The sequence below is a fragment of the Pelodiscus sinensis genome, chromosome 8, assembly GCF_052426305.1.
Source record: "Pelodiscus sinensis isolate ZL-2025 chromosome 8, ASM5242630v1, whole genome shotgun sequence".
NCBI classification, from domain to species: domain Eukaryota; kingdom Metazoa; phylum Chordata; order Testudines; family Trionychidae; genus Pelodiscus; species Pelodiscus sinensis.
In genome coordinates, this window is record NC_143059.1 from 29,290,932 (window position 1) to 29,317,875 (window position 26,944).

The 26,944-nt window shown below is 42.9% G+C and overlaps 1 protein-coding gene across 4 annotated transcripts in view; it reads right to left on the minus strand.

The window, feature by feature from the left end:
• Nucleotides 1-26,944, minus strand: part of CDH23 (cadherin related 23) — a 573,109-nt gene that overhangs the window by 181,687 nt on the left and 364,478 nt on the right. For all 4 annotated transcript variants that reach the window (XM_075934954.2, XM_075934952.2, XM_075934956.2 and 1 more), the window contains 7 exons: nt 26,100-26,337; nt 23,056-23,161; nt 22,053-22,180; nt 12,039-12,111; nt 9,575-9,691; nt 6,838-6,950; nt 1,199-1,306 (listed from right to left, as the gene is read on the minus strand). In XM_075934954.2, coding sequence (XP_075791069.2) covers nt 1,199-1,306; nt 6,838-6,950; nt 9,575-9,691; nt 12,039-12,111; nt 22,053-22,180; nt 23,056-23,161; nt 26,100-26,337 — 883 coding nt within the window. The remainder of the gene's footprint in view (nt 1-1,198; nt 1,307-6,837; nt 6,951-9,574; nt 9,692-12,038; nt 12,112-22,052; nt 22,181-23,055; nt 23,162-26,099; nt 26,338-26,944) is intronic.

Genomic DNA, 26,944 nt, shown 5'->3' on the forward strand with positions numbered 1-26,944 from the left:
TAACGAGCTAGTGTAGACATAACCTAAGGGATCTGCACTGACTGCTGTAGTCATAACATATTAAGCTCTGATTCTGCAAAGACTTAACTTTCTGCACTGTTAACAATAGTCCAGTTACTGTCAATGACTGAGATTACTGACAGAACATAAAGCTAGCCATGTGTAGAAGTCCTGGCAAGATCAGGGCTTTAAGATAGCTAAATGAATATTTACTAGAAGAAGCAAATACATGGGATCCTCAGCTGGTGCAAATGGACAAATTCACCTAGGGCAGTGAAGTTACACTCATTTACACTAGCTTGTTTTGAGGAAAAAAAGGTTTCTGCCATGGTGTTGGTATCTTTGCAATTTTAAACAGTGCTGAGATCCCTGAACGAGACCCACTCACCCAACTTGGAGACCACTGGAGACAGACAAACTGCTATTGAGATGATAAATGAGTGAAATGTCAAGGGACTTCTAGTTTCAGGTCAATGTTGATATTTATTAGAAAATGGTACAACAGGTTGCTATCAGAGCCCCACATGGCACAGTCTATGCAGTGCTGAGGGCTGAATGGTGGAGGCTGTTCCCAGCCCTACCCACCTCCACTCAAGGCCCTGCTCCTTCCAGAAGGCCCAGAGTCAAAGCCCCCCCTGCACCCAGCTTGCCCAGGGCCTGGTGAAGTCTGTTGCCAGTCCTGTTGGTGATTTACAAATTGTCATAATCAGATGAGTTGGTTATTGCATTTTTAAAATTCAAACTGCAGTCTTCCTTTCAACAAAGGCCTGTTAACTCAAAGACTAAGCACCAGGACTCCCTGCCTGCATTCCACTTTCTGGCCACACAAACCCCATTGAATTAAAGGAACAATCCTTAAAATAACTGTTCTCTGCACTGTGCCAAACACAGTGAATGAGGAGAAAATAAATTTGGCACAGTGTGCCAATTCCTGCCTGGGAAAGTGCCAGGTTTGGAATGATGGTGAGGACGGGATGGCAGTTCAGGATGGAGATGAATGAACAAAAGTGTTTCAGGACTTGGGTCTGCTAAAGCAGGACAGAGGTACCCTGGCAACACTGTGAGGCAGAAGCATGCAAAGATCTTTGTCTCCAGTGAATAGCATTGGCCCTTCATATTAAATATGCTAAAGACTAAAACTAGTTCTTTGTGCTTCCTGATTCTGAGGGTGCATTTCGTTGGCTGTCCCAGCACTTACCGTTGTGACATCGGAGTCTGGAGGGGTCATTTCCACCAGGTTAATGAAGTATGGATCATCTTTCCATGTGGGATAGTTATCGTTAATATCCAGCAAAGTGATGTTAACCTGCAAAATGACAAGTGTGAATATGGACTTCCCTATCCAGTAACTAGTACTGTGTAACCCTAGAGTAGCTGCAAATCTACCTCGGTGCTTCTGCTTATTAATGTCAGATGGGGTTGAGCTTACAATATCTGACACTGCTCCCTTCTTCACCTTTCCCTCAGAAGCTAGTGTCACAAATGATGTAATTTTAGCAAGATAGTTGCCCCAATGGTTGACTCTGAAATGAAGAGAGCAATGAAAAAGATTTCTTCTTAAATTCAATTCATTGTCTGTATCACAGAAGAAGGTGCTTTTCACCACAAACCTTTTCAGAAGCACACTGCTGGGTGCCATGAGAGCCACTTTCCCCTCCATAAGCACTGCTGTCTAGAGATAAGTGACAGTCACAGAAAATAAGTAAAATTCCTCATTATTTGAAATTATTTGCTGAGTAGTCTTAGTCTGTATGTTGGATGACATGTTCAATATTTGAAAACCAAAAAAAAAAAGTTGGTTCATTTTATTATATAATGGTTGATTGGGGCTGTTTCCTTTCCTTGACTGGACAACTCTAACACTGTGATTCAAGTTTACAGAGTGAATTCCTGTGTTTATGAATTCAGAGTGAATTGTACATGAATATTCTTATACATTCCCATGGAAGCTGCTGTTTCCACAAATACTCCTATCCATGAATTCTTTAAGTAGGACAATGGTTTGGGCATTTCCATGCTACAAACCCATGTTACCACAGAACAACATTTCAGAACTCCCAATGCCTGGACATAAAGGGAGGGAAGGGTTCTTGGAATCACCAGGCTGAAAACCACACACAAGCATATTAATGGAAAATGAATACAGTAGGCTCAGGGAAAGGGAATTTGTTTAAACATTCAAACAAATATTTTCAGGACATTTTTTACACTCTTTCCCCAAACTCTATTTTTCCTGGGCTCTGGTCCACATACTCCCTGCTACAGCACAGAGCCAAACACATCCTGCTCATCTCACATGAAGGGTCACAGTTAATGGCACTACTTCCAGAGGTAAGGCCAGCAGGATGGAAACCTAAACTAGCTCTCCGGTTTGCAGGAAGCCAATGGGAGTTGCTTGATTTCCTGTGGTGGGCAGTGCAATATACAGTAGCCAATGTTGTTAGGGGCTGTAGCTGGGATGCCATTGTTCATTACAACTGCCCTACTAATATATTAGCGCTATATTGTAGCAAAGTCACCATTCGCTATATGAAAATGTTTTGGCAGGTCTGAGAGCAGCTGCTTCCCTCTCAAACACTAATCAGAGACACAACAAGATGTAGTCTGAGCAATTTCCTTGATCTTTCACTACCCTGGTAAATTATTTACAGAATTCGAAATTCCCATTAATTTAGTGGCCCGGGGCTACTGCTTATTGAACAGGGTACTTTACTGTATTTCTGAAAGTTATCTTCCCAGCAGGGCACCTAACTCAGTCATTATGGCAGGATGTAGGGATCACAGGGAAAAATATTAGGAAAGGGAGGGAAAAAAGGGAAGGACAAGCATATTAAGTGACAGAAGCAAGAATGGAAGAGGGAGAGCAGGCAAGTGGTAAAAGGACATGAATGGTGGGTGCAGAGCAGGGAGCAACAGAGAAGCAGAAAAGAGCACAGGATAAAAAGCAGGAAGAGAATAGTACTCTAAAGTGTTAACTATTTTTTTCAATGTAAGAAAAGGCAGTGGCTGGGAGTCAGCATACAGGGTCTAAATGGCTCCTGGTATTGGCAGTGGGATGCAGAGCCTTTCACATGCTAACTCTCCAGTTTAAATCCAGGTCAAGTCAAGAGCAGCCAAAATAAAAAGCCTCAAAGAAGAAGAGTGAAAATAAAGAGGGGTGTATGTGAAAAAAGGCCCATGCAGCCACTTCTTTAGTGAAATGACAGCTATACATCCACGTTCACATTCTGCTTCCAGCTTCACCTTGGGGTTCATAGAAATACAGAATACTAGGACTGGAAGGGACCTCGAGAGGTTATCAAGCCCAGTCCCCTGACCTCATGGCAGGACCCAGTACTGTCTAGACCATCCTTGATAGACATTTATCTAACCTACTCTTAAATATCTCCAGAGACGGAGATTCCACAACATCCCTGGGCAATTCATTCCAGTGTTTAACCACCCTGACAGTTAGGAAGTTTTTCCTAATGTCCAACCTAAACCTCCCTTGCTGCAGTTTAAGCCCATTGCTTCTGGTTCTATCCTCCGAAGCCAGGAAGAACAATTTTTCTCCCTCCTCCTTGTGACACCCTTTTAGATATCTGAAAACCGCTATCATGTCCCCTCTCAATTTTCTCTTTTCCAAACTAAACAAGCCGGATTCTTTCAGTCTTCCTTCACAGGTTATGTTCTCTAGACCTTTAATCATTCTTGTTGCTCTTCTCTGGCCCTTCTCCAAATCTTTCTTGAAATGTGGTGCCCAGAACTGGACACAATACTCCAACTGAGGTCTAATCAGCGCAGAGTAGAGCGGAAGAACGACTTCTCATGTCTTGCTCACAACACTCCTATTAATGCATCCTAGAATCGTGTTTGCTTTTTTTTTTTTTTTTGCAATAGCATCACACTGTGAACTCATATTTAGCTTGTAGTCCACTATCACCCCTAGATCCCTTTCTGCCGTACTCCTTCCCAGACAGTCGCTTCCCATTCTGTATGTGTGAAACTCATTGTTCCTTCCTAAGTGGAGCACTTTGCATTTGTCTTTATTAATCTTCATCCTGTTTACCTCAGACCATTTCTCCAATTTGTCCAGATCATTTTAAATTATGACACTGTCCTCCAAAGCAGTTGCAACCCCTCTCAGCTTGGTATCATCTGCAAACTTAATAAGTGTACTCTCTATGCTGATATTTAAATTATTGATGAAGATATTGGTTGAGTGGAAAGGTCCCATATCTCTGCCAATCTGTGTGGGAAGGAAGGAATGGCAGAAGGTGCTGCTGAGGAAATCTGAATCAAACTGTAGTGTAGCTTTAGAGAGATTGGGCTAACTGCGCAGGCACACAGCAAAATACTGTCAGATAACCACTTGTATTACATTTCAAACCCCTGTTTGTGGGATACCTTTCTTTTTAAACACAAATCTTCCTAAAATCCCCCGTACATTTATCCTTAGTGCCAAATCTAGCTCTACTGATCCCCACAAACCAGAAAGCAAGCATGTATCCATACACAGACTGTGAACCAGCTGTTGATTGTAACAGTTTAAAGAGATTTAACCAGATCTTACAAACACTTTCTATTATTGTTCATGTGCAGGAGATGGTCTAAATTCAGAGTGAGATAGTAGGAACCCTGTCACATCTGTTCCAGCATTCAGGGCTCAGATAGCAGTCCCCAGATGATGGTTGCTTCTACAATATCACTCCAAAGCTCCAAGAGAAGCTAAGTCAAGGTCAGGGTTTTAATATTAGCAAATAGTCTCCTAAAACAAATCAAGCAAACCATGCATCTATAGAACTCAAAGGGAGACAGTGGGTTAGATCAGGCAATTCAGAGAAATGCAAGTGCTTTCAGCAACACTCAGGTGGAGCACAGGTGCCATCCAGTGGCAGGTCAGGAGAAACTCACGTTTGTGGTCTCCTGAGCTAGCCCAGGCACTGTTTTCTATTCAAGTTAGCTCAGGTGTGGATTCTCAAAGGATATCCCCAAGTGATGGGCACATGGGACCTGCTGCTGATGTGCTGAATCACAAGTATATGATCTTTAGTGCCATTTCATAACATCCAAGAAAGATCACAGCTGGAGGATTGTCTGCATCTTGGGGTCTTTAAACTATTTGAAGGCTTCAATATCTGAGATATAGGTGAGAGGATTATTCCAGGAGTGGGTGGGTGAGATTCTGTGGCCTGCATTGTGTAGGGCAGTGGTCCCCAACCTTTTGAGGTTGTCGGGCGCCAGGGGGCGTGGCCGTTCGCCCGCCGGGCGCCAGGGGGTGGGGACACTTGCGCGCCCGGGGGCGGCCCCCCCCATAGCCACATGCCTGTGGACTCTTCTTTCTTATTCAAAGATGGTACTGTGGCTGATGAATCCTAGGTGTACATTCCTGCCAAATGCAATAGGCAAACTTTTCATCAGAGAACAACTTCCCACCAAGTTTTCAGGTTCTCTAATTACAGATACTTTTAGGGAAATATGTTAATGTATTTTTTCTCCATTTCTACAGAAACTGTTCCTTGTCTTTTAATGAATCTATTAGGAGATGAGTCGTCTCCCATGAAGCCCCAAAGAGGACACAGTAGTAAACATGACAGCCACCTCCAACTGGGCAGGGCAGGCCTACCTGCTCCAGATTCAACAGGAAACATCAAGCTATCACCGTACCCAGCACGGTGAGAACTACCTCATAGAGCTCTCCCTGTTAGCACTGCAAAGGCATTTTCTGTGATTCGCAAGTAGAAAAACAAGCAGATTCAAGAAAGATTGTCATCTTTATATTAGTACCCACTGCTTGTTACATCTCTTGTACTATCAAAGCATGGAGCAGTTTGACTGAGATCAAAAGGCCTTGAAAGACACATGCTGGCACAGGGATTCAAATAATGAGAAAGGTGTCGTTGGCTGCTGGCTTTCTGACATTTGTAAAATCTTGTCTAAGTTTTATTAAAGCGTTTTCAGTGATTGGCTAGATGCATGTTTTAAAGACAGGCATCTGTGTCAAGGTGACAGCATCATTCAAATAGCACACAGACTATTTGAATAACAATTATAGGTAATACTTTAAGCGCTCCTAGGATTCCTTCCACAGGAAGATTTTAAAGCACAGAGATATTAACAAACTCTGCCTCACAAGAGGCAAGGTGGATATAAACAACAAAGAGTCCTGTAATACCTCAAAGACAAACAAATTTATTTGGCTCAGAGGGGTAGCTATATTTGTCTGTATCTGCAAAAATGATACGGAGTCCTCTGGCTTCTTAAAGATTTATTTGGTCATAAGCTTTCATGGGTAAAAACCACTTTGTGAGCAGAGACAATGTGGGTATGTATGATCATCTCCATGTTAGAGATGAAGAAACTGAGGAACAGAGAGGACAAATTACCAGATGGTTAAATGCGTTGAAAGTGAAGGGAGCTTGATTGGGTGTTAATTTTGTTTTAGTTTTAAAGTTATGTCAAGATTGCTTGGAGCATGCATACAAATAAATGCTCTTCATGTCTGTAAACATCTAAATAAAGAAGCAGAAATAGAAGGAACTACATTTTTTGTGTTTCAGCAAACTCCAGGCCCGTTCTGTCCTTGTCCCCTTACTGAAATGGTCCACAAGTAGTGTCCAGTGGATCTAGTAGCTGTTGCAATGCAGAAAATTGTCCACTAGTAACTGAACTTAGGACCACCAAACTCATCACTGCTGTCAGACAATAACAACATTCAATCACTATTGACTCCAGGTGCAGTGACCCAGACATGAAAGGTCCTGGTATTGCCAATGTAAATCGACTCAACTGTCTGGTTTCAAAGAGAAATGATAACATGTTACAAGCTCTTAACAGAAGAGAAGCATTTGAACTCACTGTGGCAATGCCTGTTTTCTGGTTATGACCCACACCCCCATCCACGGCCCGGACAATGAGTATGTACTCTGATTTGGCCTCCCGATCAAGCAGAGACGTTGTGGTAATTTCACCTGCAAAAAAGGGAAATGGGAAAGAAAAGAGATTTCATAAGATAATAGTGAATCCTGGGCACTTGTCCACATGGGATGAGGGGAGTGGTATGAGCATTTGGAAATACTAATGCAAAAAATTGCCCACAAGTCTGAATTTGCATGTGCAAAGAGGAAGATCATTGTGAAGACGTGAAAAATTCAGATTTGGAAATATGATCAGGTTCTTCCATGAATGAGAGGTTAAAGCAACTGGGACTTTTCAGTTTAGAAAAGAGGAGACTGAGGGGGGATATGATACAGGTCTATAAAATCATGAGTGGTGTGGAGAGGGCTGATAAAGAAAAGTTATTTGTTTCCTAAATAGAAGAACTAGAGGACACCAAATGAAATTAATAGGTAGCAGGTTTAAAACTAATAAAAGAAAGTTCTTCTTCACACAGTGTGTAGTCAACCTGTGGAACTCCTTGCCAGAGGAGGCTGTGAAGGCTAGGACTATAACAGAGTTTAAAGAGAAGCTAGATAATTTCATGGAGGTTAGGTCCATAAAAGGCTATTAGCCAGGGGATAAAATGGTGTCCTTGGCCTCTGTCAGAGGCTGAAGAGAGATGGCAGGAGACAATCGCTTCATCATTGTCTTCGGTTCACCCTCTCTGGGGCACCTGGTGCTGGCCACTGTTGGTAGACAGGATACTGGGCTAGAAGGACCTTTGGTCTGACCCAGTACGGCCGTTCTTATGACATAGGATAATGCATTGTGATGACAATAACAATCCCTTTGAAACAGCTGTGGTGAGGACTAGTTCACAGATGGATTTGCATAGTGACATCTTCTGTGATAGAACACTTGTACAAACAGTTCAACTCTGCAATGTCATTGTCTATCTTTTCACTATGATCATGGGCTCAGACTATGCAGAACATATGAACCAGTATTGGCACAATCTGGAAAGAATCTGGGTGAATCCAGGCTCTGATTTTCTGGTCTCCAACTTCAGAAAATTTAACCTAAGACAAGAGGTAATCACTGACATAACTGTGATGTTGCCTGGCTTGAGCTCAGTGACTTCACTGCCTTGTAATGACATCATTGTTTCTTAACTAATGTAGAAAAATAACAGGAATCTAATATCTGAGATTCCTAAAGGAATAGGAAGTTCACAGCAAGGAGCCAAGTTTCTGTTTGATTTGGACAGAATTTTCCATGCTGTGGCAGATCCCAATGGGTTTGTTTAACCAATGCCCTAAACTCGAAATAAGATACACAATTTGCGCTACACAAATTGCGTATCTTAGTTTGATTGAATTTCAAAATAAACTATTTTGAAATTTGGCTCATCTAGTCAGTGCCAAATTTTGAAATAACACGCTATTTCAAGATGTCCCTTAGCCCTCGTGGAACAAGGGTTACCAGGATGCCAAAATAACGCCTGTTATTTCAAAAAATATTTCAAAATAATGGTGTCTTGTAAAGATGCGGGATAACTATTTTGGGATACCCCCGGTATCCTGAAATAGCTGTACAGTGTAGACATAAATGAAATAATGTCATTGGGTATCTCATCAACCATCGTAATTGGCCCTCAGTGACAAATCACCTTCCTTCCCGTTACTACTTCTCCCCCTACTCCACATTCCAGATGCTAAAGGGACATCAGTAATGAGGGCTGTGCTCCAGTATGTTGGAGCTTTAATGTGAGGGGCAGTCCCAGGCATAAATGGAAGGAAGCAGGAACAGAGGGAAAATTAATCTAGATGAGAGAAATTTTAAAAGTTAAAAGGTCCTCTTGCAATATATTTGCTTCTAAAGTTTTGTGGCATCTATTAATTCACAGGCTGAAAAAATTAATCAGTAAAAAAAGTTTTAAATATGAATGTGTCGCAATGATGGATCATTCCTCTTGTCCACAAGATTACATCTAATTAAGTGCATCTTTACAGAGCAGGTTCAGCTAATTTGAATCAGGAACTTCTCTAGAAAGTGCATATACCTGGAAGGCACCAAGCAAGCACATGCAGTTTTGCAGATGCTTTCTTTTCCACCCTTAGGCACCAATGTATGCTACAGTGTACCTTGATTAGAAGTAAGGCTGTGGATAAAAGAAGCTCTTGGATCATAATAGATACTCAGCTTTTTCCAGACAGCTCCTCTCAGCATTGCTAGGTCAACAGCATCTTAGAACAATGTGGTCAGACCTTCTTTATAATAATGGCCAGTTATATCCCCTATACAAATCCCAAAGCATCCCTGGGAAATGAACCCCCCTCTCTTTTCTCTTAGACTGAGTAATAGAGTAGAACATGGATTAAATTTCCCCTTGGACCAGGGCCCTTTGTTTGCTGGCCACTCTCCCATTCCTTCTAGAAAATGACTCTGGATTTGGGCACCAGGTACCATAATGGCAGGATGGATACTTGTGCCTGAAGTGCTGGGACCAGTTGCATTTTATACTCCTTTAGGCTGTGTTTCTTCTACAATAAACACATTGCAGAATGGGGGGTGGGAGGAGAGGTCTGGAGGGTGGAAAATGACAAGAATAAAAGGACAGAGGGAAAAAGAAAGATGAGAGGCAGAAAATATAACAGATATCCAAAGGAGAAAGACAGGTGAGGGGAAAAGAGAAAGATCCCATAGGCAGGCTCACCTGAGCGAGCATTGATCCGGAAGTGAGAGGAACCTTCCAGTGAGTAGATAATTGACTCTTGACCGTATTCTCTGGACAGGTCCAAATCAGTGGCATTTAAAAATAGCACCGTGGCTCCTTGGAAAACATCAAACAAGGAATCAAAAAATGCATGTTTATTAGCACACTGAATTGGACAACAGCTGGAACAGTAAGCATAGCATTCCTAAAATATCTAATACAGTTAGCTCATGGTCACTCCAAACCAGGAAATATGGTCATATGTATTCCTGAGCTGTTTCTTTAATGGGTTTATCATTTTCTATCCTGCTAACTGGTCCATCTCTCTGAGCTGACTTTTATCAGCAGCAGCTCTAACTCCCAATTCAAACTTGTCACTGTGTCGAGGAATCCCAATGTGAGAGACTTAATCACTTGGCAACTTTTAAAGGAAGTACACGGATCCTCAGGGATTTTAAGTGCCATGTTAGTGGCATTTTAATGTTAATCCAGGGGAACGAGGACGGAGGCTGCACGAGCCATCTCTGGTTGGATGTGTAATCACTGACACCAACAGATCGATCATGACCAGCCAGCAGTTCATGAGGGGATTGCTACTTACTGGCCCCAGGAAAGCTGACAAGGATAAACTCTTTAACAAAAAGGCACTTAACGTTAAAGGGATTTAAGTGCCATGGTGAGGACTTTTGGTTGCCTAGCTGGAAGAAAGCAAGGAGGCAATTGCTTTCACAAGTTGCTTTCTCGGTGAGATATGGGTGTGAGAACTGTATGGGAAGGTGGAGAGTGGAGGCGCTTGAGCTCCAATTGGATAGGAAGTCAATTTTGCCTTTTCCAGGTTTACTTTAACTGCTGTTTTTCACTGTATAAGCACAAATCAAGTACATGCTTTACTTGATATTTACCAGCATAGCTATGAACACAGTGATACTATTTCCTGACTGATTGGTGAGAGCAGATGTGCTGTTACTCCCTGGGTACAGTATGCCCATACAATCCTAATTTTCCACACCAAGTGTATCAAACACAGGTGCTTTGGGAGTTTGTCAGCCTTATGCTATCATGCAAGTGAGAGCAATATTTCTGTATCCAGTGTTTCCCACTAATAAGGTTGGAAGCCCACTAGCATGGCTGAGCATCCAAGAGGGAACAGATGTGGACAAAGTGTCCTACATACAATGGTGAACCTTAGGAAGATGGCACTGAGAAAAATACAAGCAACTCTTTTTTCAAAGGGGTATTTCAGCGCCCCTAAGGTAGTGTCCCAGATTCTGCCCTCAGAAGGCACAATGCCAATATTAGCACTGCTCAGATGGCACAGTTCCCTTAGGTGCCACCATACCTGTAAGATGTAAGAAGTACATTATCTAGCTGTGTGTGTGATTTTTCAAAAGCATTCAGAGTTGGCCGGTCTCTGCTTCCAGTGAACTCTATTGGAATTTAACCATTGATTCCTGGAGCAGAGTTTGGCCAACAGGGGCTGTCTTTTGTACACTGCTAGCACAATGGGGGAGGGGAGAAGGGCGGGCTGGCTCTCCATCAAGGCTTGTAGGCACTTCAGGAATACAATCAATAACTACATTGCTACCACCACAGAGAGCATTTCATGGCATGTACAGGGTGGGATTTGCATGTTTTGTATGAGTTCTATGGAAGAGACACATTTTAACTTTCAACTTATAAAAGGGGCCATCACTCAAATTCTGAATGACCAACAATATCAATAGATATCTGAATCCTATTAGGTAGCATGTGTTGTATCTCCTCCCTCTTTGTACCTAATCCAGAGGCTGGGAGTGTTACAACTCCAGTAGCTGGCTCTTTAGCTCAGGCTGAGGAGGCCCAGGCTTTCAGTGCTGGACTGGAGCTCCCTGTTTCAATCCCCAGGGCTGGATGAGATGACAGTCATCACATATACACTTGGTAATATGCTCATGAGTGTCAACCCTGAAGGCTAAATCTCACAGGGTACCTTGATTTGAGGTGAGGCTGTGGGTAAAAGAAGTTCTTGCCCCTAGGCAAATGCTAAAACAAAAAGATACTCTTTGTGACTCATCAGTGGAAGGCTTAACAATTTGAAGCTGTTGAATAGCAAGGGACCCAGAGCCAATGGCCTTTCATTCAACTTCCCCTCCATCACTGCCTGATGCTAAAACACTCAAGTGGGTTAAGCTGATACAAAGGTACGTGTGAAGAGAAGCTGTGTACATGACAGCATAGGTCTTGTGTGCATGCAAAGCATTATGCATGTATTGAAATCAGTCTACCTGGTCATTAGTTAGCTAATTTTCTCTCTCTGAAAAATTGCTTCCAACGGGATGCTGACACCTTCTGCCAGGTAGTTGGGCTCTTTTGGAACTTAGTGCCACCTCTCCATTGGCTGAGTAGGCTGTCATAAAATATTACCAGTATGAAACTACAAATGGGAAGCCATATAAAGAGAGAGAGGGAGCACACTTTTCCATACCCGCCATGATGTCCTCCAGCACAGTAATGACATAGGAAGGCCTACTGAACGTGGGTGGATTATCATTTTCATCCTAAAGAGAAAAGAAGAGATGTTGGAAAACACTAACTTGGAAGAAAACAACAGAATAATGACAAAACACTGGTGTGATAGGACATGGAAATGTCTAGTTACTCCTGACTTACTTCTCCTTTCTGAAGAGAATACTGCTGCTTTAACCGAGGGGCTGGATTCTAGGGCAGTGAAGGCACAAGGCTACTTATAGCCATGGAGATCTGTTCACAGACTTCCACTGTAACTCTGGTCAAGTTATGCTACATTGTCTCTTGGTGCCCTGGTTTCTTAATTCATAATATGGGAGCAATAACATCTCTTTCCTTGTGGTGTTGTGAAGATGAATTAGCTCCAACAGGACAGTTGTTTGGGGAGGAGAGTCCTATGTAAATGGTATGCATTATTATCTGCAAACAATGTCTAGAGGTCATGCATGTGCTTTACTTTGTATATTTCTTTTCCTCTCCATTTTCTCTGCTACAATTATAAGAAGCTTGAAAACAAATGGTTCACCTCTTTTCTGTTTCCAAACTGTGGTGAGCACAAAAGGGACCAGCAGGCATGAGAGACAGTTAGTGACCTGATTCTGTGTTGTTTGGGACCTTACACCAATCAAACAGAAAGCATCAACATGGCCTAACATAGCTCAATCATGCTCATCCCCTCTCCAGGTTCTACATACTATAAGTTGGGAGTGCACAGCTGACTAAGAAGCTAGCATTCCCTGCTTTATGCCAGCAGGCTGTTTATCTCTCCGGAAGAGAATTTCTGTTTGACACTTTGGCTTGGTTTGGCTACTCCGCCTGAATGGTTCAAAGTGACTGGAGTAGAAATGAGACTCTAGCCCAAAATGTCTTTCCTGAAGGATTTTTTAAACTAAACACATCAGATGAACATTATTCCCTCCACCAATCACAACACTAATTTACACATATTTCAAATGGAGCAGAGCTCATAATGGCTTCCTTTTGTTAGCATCTCTGGATGTGCATAAGTATTAGTAAAGATGTTAACAGAATGTCTCTAAGGGTATGTCTACACTACAGCACTAATTCGATCTAACTTAATTCGAATTAGTTAATTCGAATTAGCGCATCTAGACCTAAAAACTAGTTCGAATTAACATTTTGCTAATTTGAACTAGCATGTCCACATTAAGTGGACCCTGAACCAGGGTTAAGGCTGGCCGGAAGCAGTGCCGGCAGGGCATCAGATTAGGACTTAGAGCGTGGAGCTGCTGCCTCAGGCTATCCGAGGGCTGTGCTTAAAGGGACCCGACAACCACACCCCGGACAGACAGTTCTCAGGGGTTTTCTGCTTGCAAAGCAGTCCTGGCTTGGAGTGCCCTGAGTGCCCACACTCGGCACATCACAGCACTCGGCCATCAGCCCGGCTGCACTTGCCGCAGGCTGCCATCCGGGGGGGGGGGTCAATCGGGGGGCTGCAGGAGAGTTTCCATCCCGAGGAGCCCGCAGAGCCACCCCAGTCCTTTTCATCAGGGGCTCGTACCCCATTCCTCCCTCACATCCTTCCACTTACCCATCTCTAGCCCCCCTTCCTGATGTACAAAATAAAGGACACGTGTGGTCAAAAATAGAAACTCTCTTTATTGAACAAAACTTGGGGAGACTGGGAAAAGGAGGTGGGAGAGGGGAAGACAGAGGGTGGGAGAGGGGAGGGCAACTACAATGATCAGGGGTTTGGAACAGGTCCCATATGAAGAGAGGCTAAAGAGACTGGGACTTTTCAGCTTAGAAAATAGGAAACTGAGGGGGGATATGATAGAGGTCTATAAAAGCATGAGTTGTGTGGAGAGGTTGCATAAAGAAAAGTTCTACATTAGTTCCCATAATAGAAGGACTAGAGGACACCAACTGAAATGAATAGGTAGCAGGCTTCAAATAAATAACAGAAAGTTCTTCTTCACAAAGCAAATAGTCAACCTGTGGAACTCCTTGTTGCAGGAGACTGTGAAGGCTAGAACTATAACAGAGTTTAAAGAGAAATTAGATCAATTCATGGAGGTTGGGTCCATGGAGTGGTATTAGCTAGGGGGTAGAAATGGTGTTCCTGGCCTCTATTTGTGGAAGGCTGGAGATGGATGGCACGAGACAAATGGCTTGGTCATTGTCTTCGGTCCATCCCCTGCAGGGTACCCAGTGTTGGCCGCTATCGGCAGACAGGCTACTGGGCTAGATGGACCTTTGGTCTGACCCAGTACTGCCATTCTTGTGTTCTTAAGTTCTAAGCTCATGGTCGGGGGTCTCAGTGGACCACCTTGATTTTCATGTAAACCTGCTCCTGGGTGGCCAGGCTGGCAGCTATCCTGCCCTAAACAGCCACTTTCCTGTGCCTAGTGCGAACGTCGTGGATGTTGGAGGCTTCCCCCCAAACCTCGATGAGGTCCACGATGTCCGCACTAGACCAGGCAGGCGCCCATCTCTTGCGGCCCCAGGCAGGCTCCTGGGAGCCGCCAGCCTGGTCCCGGGAAGAGGCGGAGGGCTGGGTGGCAGCAGGTGGCTGGTTCGTGCCGTGCCAGGTGCAGGGTCTGCTGGCTGGGTGCCCCTTTAAGAGCTCCGGGGCCGGGAGGGGTGCAGAAGAGTTTCCCTAGTGGTGCCCAGAGTGGCCACCAGGGAAAGCTGGGGAGGGCTAGCCTCCCACTAGTTGGAATTAAGTGGCTACACAGCCCTTAATTCGAACTACTTAATTCGAACTAGGCGTTAGTCCTCGTAGAATGAGGTTTACCTAGTTCGAATTAAGTTCGAACTAGCGGTTTGTATGTGTAGCGCCTATTAAAGTTAATTCGAACTAATGTCTGTTAGTTCGAATTAACTTTGTAGTGTAGACATACCCTTAATTATCTGTCTCTGCAGAGCGACTATAATTCCATAAAAGTGATGCTGTCTCTCTTTTGTTTCCTAACTGATAAAGCTTACAGTTTTTGGAGGGATGGCGTGAGAAACTGATACTCAGTATCCCTAGGAGATTTCTCCTCTGATTTAAACATTTTCAATTAATGAAGTCTGGTTCTATAAACTGTTCCTTCTTCCCTCCCCGTACTCATTAGGGAGTGTCTTGTGAGTTCCTCCTTGCCCTCTACCACATTTTAGAAGGGAGCAAAACATTACAAAAGTAAAAAAACAAATACAAGCATCATCTCTTCTTTCTTCTTCCTCAGAGCAGCACAAGGAGATGTTATCATTCAGGAGCACACTGGCCAATGACACATGATCCTAGAAGTCATGTTATCTGTTTATTATGCGCAAAACAAGTTAATCTGATTCCTGTTTATAAGGAGGAGGGAAGGAATCTCTTTGAAAAAAGTGAATATAGTGCTGGTGAAAGATGCCACTTCTGAAACCAATAAATCCTCTCTCCACAGGACAACCCTTACGGGACAGACAGTGGCAGCACGATATTTCCCATATTGCCCCACTCACCTAATCATACACAGACCACCTCTGAGGATGAGAGAGCAGTGCCATCTCCAAGTACTGCAACTAAGACTCTCTAAAAACTCTGCGTATTTATGCCTTGGACACTTGTCTACTAGTAAGGAAAGATCACACACTCTTTTCACAATGGCTGTCAGATGTTAAGTCATAACTAACCTGTGCCAGGCTGGGACCAAAAGATAAAAGTGATCAGCTTGGAGAGCTGCATAGCATCAGTGTCCTGAGTCCTCCAACCCCTTCTGAAGTTCTCCCCTTTTCCTCTAACTTTAAAATGGTTTAGCCCAAAATTTCAAAGAAGTGGCCAATGATTTTTAACATGCAGCTTAACACTCCTTGGGTTTTGTTTCCAGAGAGTCTGGGCATCCACAGCTCCCGTACGTTTTAGCTGAAGTTATGGGTGCTCAGAACTTCTGAAAATAGACAGCAAGGAATATCGAGTTGGGCCTCTAAAATCAAATGGCCACTTTGCAAAATTTTGGCCAGCATATTAGAAACTGAAATATAAAATCACAGAAATGTAGGTTTGGCAGAGACTTTGAGACACCATTAAGTCCATCCTCCTGTGCTGCAGAAGGATCGTCTTCAACAGGGCTATGTCTAGACTACATCCCTTTTTCGTAAAAGCGATGTAAATTAGACGTATCGCAATTGCTAATGAAGCGGGGATTTAAATCTCCCTGCTTCATTAGCATAAAAATGGCTGCCGCTTTTTTTCCACATGGAGCTTTGCCGGAAAAAAGCGCTAGTCTAGACGCTGATCTTGCGGAAAATAAAGCGTTTCCCAAAAGATCCCTTATTTCAAGAGGGATAAGGGAGCTTTCGGAAAAGGCTTTATTTTCCCCAAGATCAGCATCTAGACTGGCACTTTTTTCCGACAAAGCTCCGTGCGGGGAAAAAAGCGGCAGCCATTTTTATGCTAATGAAGCGGGAAAGATTTAAATCCCCGCTTCATTAGCAATTGCGATACATCTAATTTACATCCCTTTTACGAAAAAGGGATGTAGTCTAGACGTAGCCCAAGTGTTTATCTAACCTCACAGTTCTCAAACTGTGGGTCGGGGCCCCAACATGGGTTGCAATTACATTTTAATGGGGGTCGACAGAGCTGACAAACTTGAGGGGCCCAAAGTCAAAGCCCATGCCCCACCAACCAAGGCTGAAGCCTTCCCTATTGGGACTCAGGTTATAGGCCCTCTGCCTGGGGCTGAAATCCTTGGACTTCAGCTAAGCACCCACCGCTGAGCGGTGCTTAGGCTGGCTAAAGCTTTGACTCTCCATTCTGGGGTAGTGTGGTAACTTTTGTTGTCAGAAGAGGGTTGCAGTTCATGAAGTCTGAGAACCCCAGGTCTAACTTGTTTTTGAAAACCTCCAATGATGGGGATGCCCTTAGTAACCTATTCCAATAATTAAACACTGTTAAAGTTTGAAAGCTTTCCTAATATCGAACCTAAATCTCCATTGCTGTAAATTAAGCCAATTATTTTTTTGCCCTATCTAGACAAACAGAATAATTGATCACTGTCCTCTTCATAACAGCCCTTTACATATTTGAAACATATCAATTCCCCCAATTAGTTTTCTATTCTCCAAACTAAACATACCCCCATTATAGGCCATATTTTCTATAGCCTTTCATTTTATTATTCTGCTCTTTAGGCATGAAAACTTAAGGTATACCAAGGTAAGAAGTGACAGTTCTCCAGCACTGGAATAATTCCATCATTTAAATATTGATCTCTGAATACATTCTATACCTAGGATACATTCACCACTGGAAAGGTATATTGTGAAAAACATATTCATTAATACTTCTAGTTACTAGTCTACAACATGACGTACAGTAACTGAACAGCTTTCATGCTTATACTATAGGTTTTCAAGATAGATGGTTACTACCATCATGCTCTGCTATAGTCTATAAAGTGCTACCATACCATTTGCTTGCTGTTTTTTTTCTGTAACAGACTAACTTGGCTACTCCCAAAGCTATAGGAATGTTAAGTGATCCTATCTCAGCTAGTAAATACAAAAAAGGTTCAGACAAGAAATGTGATCTTTATGTTGATGGCCTCTCTTTAAGCTTGTCTCTTTTGGGAGACAGACTGCTGCTGTCTTGGGAAACTAAATCAATAATGCTTGGTTTAAGATATTCCTAAAAATGGAAGGAGGATCAGCTTAAAAGGGTTTTAAATGCCATTGAAGTAACATCAAGGATCAACCATAAACAGACCAAATCCAGCAGCATAAGGGAGTTAAGGATGAAATTGCCAGAGAATTAAAATACCCCATTTGCTTGGATCCCTATGTCAAAGATGGAGCTTTCTAGAAGTCTCTGATAACCCTGTAGCATGACTGAAGCTTTTGCCATTGAACTTGATATTTTAGGCCATTTCACATGCCAGTGATACCCATCAGACTCTAATTAAATTGCTATCCTCAACTATCGTTGCCGGAAGCAGGTGATCTTTAATCAGCCTTTGCATCACTTCTGTGATGCTCAGTTTTGCACACTGCCCTCCTCATAGCATAATGAACCTTAATGTGGAAATCTGCTCCACCATGTAATTCTTTTTTATACTGCCATTTTGGAGGGCATGGCTATTAGGAAACCCATCAATCAAAACATATCAAATGTATTAATGTTGCACGTAGTGTTTAAGTATGGGAATGTAAGGCTTGTCTTCACTATGTGGAAGATCAACACTACCACGGTCAATCTTCTGTTCGATTTAGTGGGACTAGTAAAGACCCACTAAATTGAACTCAAAGAGCAGCTCCATTGATGCTGGTGGAGACGGCATTGAAACAGTGTGGAAACTCTAATTAAGGTATGTCGACTCCAACTATGTAATTAACATAGCTGGAGTTGCGTATCTTAATTTGACCTTTCCCCTTAGTCTAGACCAGGCTTAATTAACACTCTTGCACAGAAAGAGGGAGACAGACAGAGACAGAGACAGAGTGTGTGTATGTAGGGGTGTATTTGTTTCAACATGGATGGTGAAAGCAAGTTAAAAAAGAGATCATGAAATAAATTTTCATCAACCCCTGGAAAACTTATTCTATCATTTTTCACTTCTAGGTTTTCTGCACTTCCCCCAAATCATACCGGTGTTGGAGACAGAAGGCAACTACTGATCAGAGCAACATGGCAACTTTGAAGCTCCTTCAAAAGTATGGATTCATCCCATCAGGGTAAAAAGAGCCCCACTTTCTGCCCACCACCAACCTTACTCCCTGGCTCATTAAATTTGACTCACTGGTTTCAGATAGTGATAGAAATGTAGCCATGTTAGTCTGGGGTAGCTGAAGCAAAATGCAGGACAATGTAGCACTTTAAAGACTAACAAGATGATTTATTAGATGGTTTATTAGATGGTTTATTATCCTTTGGTATATATGGTTGTGACTATTTTTTTCCACTATTTGATCTGAGGAAGTGGGTCTGGCCCACGAAAGCTCATCATCTAATAAACCATCTTGTTAGTCTTTCAAGTGCTACATTGTCCTGCATTTTGGTTTCAGATAAACTGATTTAAAATGTTTACCTACCACTACAACGTCCTCGCCAAAGGCTCCATCCCTTTCTCAAAGCAAACAGCCAGAGCTAGCACACTCTTAAGAGAAGACTTTGTCAATCACCAGCACCTTTTTTAATATATACTTACATATAGTTAGAGTTACTGGCTCACTGCACAAAACGGCATCTAGAATGTCAGTGACAGAGAGCTAGGCAGAAACTTATTAGTGGTGATATTTCCTGGGATCCTGGCATATCACTTGCTATTAGTTCTAATTCAGTGGCTCCCTCTACAAAAGCTTATTGTCCCCTAATGGGAAATCTACAAAGCGAGTTTGACTTCTTTATTAAAAACCAACAAGCAAAGGATGAAAAAAAATTACCTTCCTTACACTCTCAGTCACTCTCTTGTTCTGTTTTTTTCCCCTTGTAAGTGCCATTGTGAGCCACTTCATCATCATCATCTTTTTTTCAGTTGAGAGAAAATCCCTTTGGTTTAAAGTGGAGAAAGTGACAGCTACTTAAAAATCACCAATGTACAAAATCAGCCAGAAGGAGATGACCTTTTCAAGAGTGGTCTTTAGACAGATTTGATTACACTGTCCATAGAACTTCCTCCCCTGGCTGTATTTAGCCACTGCTAAATTCCCTTCTTTTTCCCCTCTTATTCTCCCTAAAATATTATGAAAAGTTGGGGGTAAGAGGAAGAGGATGGAAGAAATCACTCAATTCTTACAGCAGTGAATTACTTCATTTCTCGTCAGTCAGCACTGATGCCACTTATGAGCAAGATCAGATCAGATCACAATAAGACTAAAGGGTTATCAAGTGAATCAACCTCATTGCTGATACCTTCCTCCAGCCTTTGTCAAGCCACAATTTGTTGCAAACAGTCAATCTCATCTAATCCGACAGAGCAACATTTATAAGCTAATTCCCCCATCAGTACACACATATCATCTCTGATAAGAACACCTGTGTCAGGGTGCAGAAGGCAAAGGAAAGCATCTGGTACAATGCAACAACTCAAACCTTATCCAGCCAGGACAGCTAGCATTTCAAAAATAAACAACTGACTGTGACTGGTTCAGTGATTGATAATTTCAGAAACTGGAAGTGCTAATGTGCATTTGATATTCATGTCAGATTCTGTGCCGTTTGGTTTCAGGCACCTTTAGCTCTTTAAATATGAGGCAAGTGGGGAAGAAAAAGGAAAAGAGCCTTTATTAATCCTCTTGAACTTTGCAAAGACGGCAATGAATGAAGTCCCTCTCCTGTCAGGCATCTGCCCTCTTCACCCCATTCTGATCCCCATGTGCCCACGGCTGCCTGTCAGGTTAGCTGGCATAAGGAGAAAAGGAAGACATCACTCTTACACAGTTATGAATACCAATTCCATATCATGTGAATCCATCTACACTACACTCTGCTGAATTTATACTTTCTGTTCCTCTGCAACACCAAGAGCCCACAGCATGAGCAACTGAGAGAGTTACAGAAAGGTAACACCTGGGGGACACCTAGCAAGTTCCACAAAGGGAAGTCAGATTCCCAAAGCAGTAACCATCAGATGCTGCATATACATTACCTATAAGGTCTACAGCAAGAGAGAGGAATGGTCTAGTGGGCTGAGAACAGTCTCTGAGTCAGGAACTATGGTCTAACTCTGAGTGAACAAAACCTCTTTCTGTAGAATTGGCAAGTTGACGTAAACTTTCAGTTTCCCTTTTCCTAAAATACACATTGTTGTTATTGCTGAAGACAGAAAGCACTTTATAATTTGCCAAGTATTATCCCCACATCCCTAACCATTCCTCCCTAATGTTCTCTTCACCTTTCCGTAAGCTCAAGTCATTTACAATTAGATTTGCATGCCTGGGTTCCAATGGCTTTCGAGTGCAGTGAAAGGAGAGGAGAACAGAGGAATGGAGTCCTGATGATCAATATTTGTTTCACTTTTTACATGAGACCTCAGAGTACAGTTAGATCTCTCTCTGTCAGTCACATATCAAATATTAGAGCCAGCCTTAGTTGAAATCAGGTGGCTAAATCAACTATCTTCTCTAAGTAACTATAATGTGTTGGGCAGTATCTTGTAGGCCCCTAAGGCTTAGGTTTGCAAAGCATCTAAGGGAGTTAAGCACTGTGCCTTCCTTTCCTTTCTAGCTCCCTTAGTCACCTTGAAAATCCAGCCCTAAATTACTAATTTTATTATGTAAAAGAATTCTATCTCAGCGAGAATTTTTTTCACTCTGCTTGCAGCTCACACCAAAATCAGTTTGTAAACTGATTCCTTAGTGCTGCAAGAGAAGATTATCAACAAAAAAAAATTATTGCAGAGATGTGCATGTACTTGCTAATTTCACTGATGAGTCTCATGCTCACACCAAGCCTACTTCTCAATTAGAAGCACAAAGGACGGTGTAAGGGTGAGTTTTATCTAAAACCCCCCACATATTTGAGAGGGAAAGGAATGCTTTTTCTTTAAATTGCTGGAATTTTTAAATAATGGAGAGAAGGGCTTATGTTCATGCATCTATATATACATATTGTTATACATATAAATACAACACATACTGTATTGCATGCACATGACAGATTACATATATACCCACGGGTGTTGCCTTCATAGAAAGAAGCTACAAGACAGGACTCCTGAGTATTACTCTGGTTCTCCCACTTACTTGGTCTGTGGGCCTTAGCAGCTCACTTAATCTGTGTCTTATATTACATGTTGAAGTCATGAGCATGTCCTACCTCAGAGGGCTTGTAAAGTTCTTTAAGATCCTTGGATAAAAGGTGCTATGTGAATGCAAAGCATTATTCTTACTAAAGCAGAAAAGTGATGAAGTATTGGCATCAAGCATATGGACACACTCAGTGCTGCTGCTACTAGCCATAAGTATGCTACGATGTGAATTTTCTGCTTGTGGTAGGACTTGTAGGGAGGAAAAGAGTGAAATGGCAGGTATGGCTGGTACTTACAAACACCTCTATGGTGATGGGAACAGTGCTGTTAAGTGATGGGACACCAGCATCCTTGGCCATCACGGTCAGATAAATAACTCCATTAGAGAGCTGCTCGTAATCCAGAGGACGAGTCACACTTATCACTGAAATGGCATAAAGCATTGGAGTAAATGCAGCTGGCACTAGCCCATTTAATGATAACTCATCCAACCAAGCACATGCACATAGGCACACACAGAATAGCAGCAGAACAGCTCCATCTGGTACACTCATGGAGCAACCAATTTAGATCGAGTCTATAATAGGAAAATCCATGAGTTTTTATTCCTCAATGATATAACTGCACTTGCGCTACCTCTGGCAGCAGCTGGCCACAGTGCTTACAATGCCAGAGCCTTGTCCATTCTGCAGGGGCCACAATGGCTAACATTGGTGCAGTTGCTCTGGTGCAGATAACTGCAGATGTTTCCAGGACTGACACACTCTTAGTAATCTACAGAAGCATTTACTATGAGTCAGCCTTGTCACTCAGCAGAGTTAGCACCAGCCACTCTTCAGAGCAAGCGTCATCTCCCAGCACTCCCAGTAAAACAATTGCATTTTTTCAGCAGAACTGCCCTGACTAAGGCCAAACAACAAATGTTGGGGGAAGGTCTCAATTCTGAACTCCAAAACTGAGATACTTTAAAGGGACCTAACTTGGGGGAAGGTGGGGAGCTGAATTTTCCTGAAAATCAGCCCCAATGATTTGTGGCCTGAGCTGGGAATCCAACACCTGAAGTACTCAAAAGCACTAGTCACTTTTGAAAATCTTGTTTTATTCTTCTCCGGATATCAGGAGTCAAAAGAACAGCACCAGTTGGCACGTCCACAAACCATTTTCCATATGCAACCACAGCAGCAAGCCCAAGTGGAGATGTAGTATATATAACCAAACCACTGCACTCCACTGAGTGCCACTTGGCCCCTTACTCCTCCCTCTCATAGAGCACCCTATCACTGTCCCAGCATCACTCACCTCCATACCCTTCAGAGACACTAATGTCAAAGGAACTTCGGAAGGCTGATGCTTGCATGATGCTGTAAGTGATCTGGTTGTTTGGAGAGGAATCTTCATCAGCTGCCTAGGTTAAAAATGGGAAAAAAGCCCTAGTATTACCATATAAATAGAGACATGGTCTCTGAGAAATGCTGCAGCCTAATACACAGAGAATAAAAAGTAAAGAATTTTGGGGAAAGTTGGGGAAGAGGTTAGGAGGAACAGAACACGGTTAGTAGTAGTGGCAAAGGAATGGATATCTGTAAATGGATTTTCCTAAGGTTTATATTAGCTTTTCCTCTACCCTAACCATGGTCATAACTAATTTTAGGTGGTGGGTATGGGGATCGGTCACAGATCTTTCTGTGGCAGCATGTCCCCTTTAGGGGGCTATGTGAAGAGTTTGTGCACAACTGTCTCCCTTCTCACCCCAAGTGCTCGCCTTCTAGTTGGGCCTCGTGTTCCCTCTCTGTATCCTAAGTGATGCCACCAAACAACCCATAGTCAGCAAAAAGGGGTTAACCAAAAGAAAGGCAAAGAAAAAACTGAAGGCAACTCCCTCAAGGGAAAGGGTCTCTCTTGCTTCAGAGCGGTCTGGGAGTATCAATGTCTACTTTAAAGTTCCCTGGCCTCCAGTGCAAGCCTCAATTCTTTCCTCTTAACTCAGGGGATCTGCACCCTCCTTCTGCAAGGGCAGGGCTCTGCAGGCTGCCAGTCCTCTCTCCAGGCCTGCTCCCATCTGAGTGGTGTTCCCTTTTTTAACTCAAGGCTACTAAACATGCGGCCCGCAGCCTGTTTGTTTGCAGCCCGCAGTGCGGTTTGGGTTTATGCGGGGCCCCTGGGTAGAATCCTTTGAACATGGCCTCCACTGGGAACATGCTCCACAATGGCGAGGTATCTCCCAGGCGCAGGGACAGCCCGTCCATATAGGTTAACTAGGCGGTCACCTAGGGCACGAAGTTAAATGGGGCGCCAAATGGTGGCACAATATCATTGAGGGGTTTGGAGGTGGGGGTGCCGATTGCATGGCTAGGGTGCCAGTTGCTGGCAGATAGTCTAGGGCCGCTCCTGCTCAGGCGGGGTGAGCACTGAAAGACGCAAGTGGATGGACTGGTTGGAACAGACAGGTACAGGGTATTGGCATTTCTAGCCCTCAGGGAGGAGGTGCCGGGAGTGCCAGAGCATTGTGGGAAGTGCTTTGTATTCATGCCCATAATTGTGAAAATTTATTTGCATATATTTGCATATATATTTGCATGTATATGCAACCACATTTAAGTTGCAGCCCTTGGCATGTGCAGTGAGTATCATTGTGCCCACGGGGGCTTCCAAAGTTAAGTAGCCCTGTTTTAACCCCTTCTCGAGTCTTGGAATGATCTGCAGGTGTGGTGAGGCAGGGCCCACCAGCCCAAAGCAGCTCCTTAATAACCCCTTCCCTATAAGGATAAAGTTTATGTATGGCATCATGGGGCCCCTTATACTGTAACAAAATAGAAACATTTAGTTTCCACTTTCTGGTTTCTTCTGGAATACCCTTTCATCCTCATGCTTATGCCAAATATCCTTTCATCATCTCACTTATTTGTGCCTTGGATAAGATGTCCTCCCTCCTTCTGGACTGCTTGCTGGAGTTTGTGAGGGTAAGACAGAAATATTCACTAATGATAGAGACCATCTTGCTCTGTGAATTGGTAAGCTGCCAGGGTGTTAAAATAATCATTTCTTTTCAAATCTCATCTCAGACAAGAATCACTGTGTCTCAAATACCTCCTCTTTATTCTCTGTTTTGCTCAGAGTTATAAGGAACAGACACTTAGCTCTAAAATACCTAAGAGATGACCACAACAATACTCTTACAGTACTCACAGCCTGAGTTTATTGAAGACAGATACCAGCTCAGAGAACACTGCAAAAGGCCTAGTTTATTCCTGTCATGCTCTAGGAGATAAGTGAGTTCCATCATCTCTTTTCTTAAACAGCAAAAGCTTACAATTTGATGAGCAACAAACTGCTCAGCTCCCACAGGTAAATGCTAATTTCATCAGGAAAGGATCTGATGATAATGAAGATGAGTTTGCATTCTGGAAGAAGCTTTGCTGCTGGATATGGTACACTCCAGGTGTAGCTCTGGCAATGATACAGCCTGGAGGGAAATTCCTGCAACTTTCCTCCTCTTTGCTAAGCCTAGCTTGTCTACATTTGTGGAGCTTGTCATGCCAATGGTAAATTTTGAAGTTGAATAAGCTTGTCTCAAATTTCAAACCTATCAAAATGGAAATTCCACAGCCTTTGCTAATTCTACATTTCCCTTTAGCAATACGGTTCCTCTCCTTCTATAGCCCTGCATTTCACAGGAACTCCCGAGTGATAATACAGACACTCATAATGGAAATTCAGCTCTCCCAACCTCACACAGTTTCGTCTCTTTACTTAGCTGTATTCATTAGCATCTTTCCAATTCTGTCACAAAATCCAGACAGCCTTCAGGGAAGTCCCAATCACTCCGTGTAATAAAGTCTGAGACAGTAAATCCTATACACATCTCAGGAAGCCAGGGGAGGAGGGGACGAAAGGGACATGGTAAAAGTAAGTATGGCAGTTAGAGTAATTAAAGCATTCAAAGGAGCAGATGGTCTGAAATTCCTTCTCCTCCTGGCCCCCTCCCACTATTCCTAACCCAATAATACTCCTATTGAATTGTATCCATAAAGAGTTTGATTACAGTGGCTAGCTCTCTCCTTGGGATTTTCTTGTGGTACAGTAGCATCACCCTGGCTTCAGACTGCTTTCACACAGGAGGGGATAACAGAGCAATGACAAGTAAATGAGAAATTGAAAGAGTGAAGAGGGGGAAAAAGATTTAAAATGTACTTTATGCTGTTTTGCTCCTCTTCACGGAGCATCTGAGACTTACCCGAACTGGAAAAAGCCTGGATCACAGATCTCCCCTAATAATACTGACCATTGTAGATCTGGAAAAAGGTGAGTAAGGGAGAAAGTGAATTGGTGCTCCCATGTCTTACCCTGAGACGGACCACCTGAGTGACTGAAGGCTCATTTTCCCGGAGAGCACCCAAATAGGATTCTTTCTGGAAGGTGGGGACATTATCGTTGACATCCAGAACGTTAATCCTCACTCTCCCTGTGGTCTCTTCCCCACCTCCATCCCTGGCAATCACAGTCAGCGTGTACCGCTGTGTCGTTTCAAAGTCTAACCGCGCAATCAGCGTGATCATGCCTGTGTCTTTATCCAGGGCGAATCTGAGAAGGAAAAAAAGAGGGGGAACAGAGGAGTTACCAAATCAAACCTTCCTTTCAGGCTTCTAGGAAACAGCAGCATGAAACAATATGGTAAGAAACAGGCATAGAAAGAGAAACTGGAAAAGGGTTGATGCTGGACATATCAGCTCATAGTTGCCTCATAGCCTTGACCTTTCACAATATCTCATCATATTTTTCAGGCACCAATTCACTGTTAACCTCAGAGTGGTAGTTGTTGTTTGACAGAAAGAGCTCCAGCAAAGTTAAAGCCAAGCTCCTGAAGAAACTGGGGCATGAAGAGGTTAATGACAACATTTTCAAACTTCGGCACACAAATCCACATTTAAGCACTTAAATGAGCTACCTGATTTTCAACTGGGCTGAGCTGCTGCAGCTCCCAGTGAAGTCCTTGGAATCAAACCTGGGATGAATTTTGCCCCTTAATGTCAACACCATATGTCTTCCATTCTAGGAAAGGACTCTCAGTCATTCACTCTGAGCATGTTTAGATCTAATACTATCAAACAGGTTACTATTAAGTGTTGGCCTCAAGTGACATAATTGTGCAGTTTGATCCAGATTTAGCAAAGCAATTAAGCATACGTTT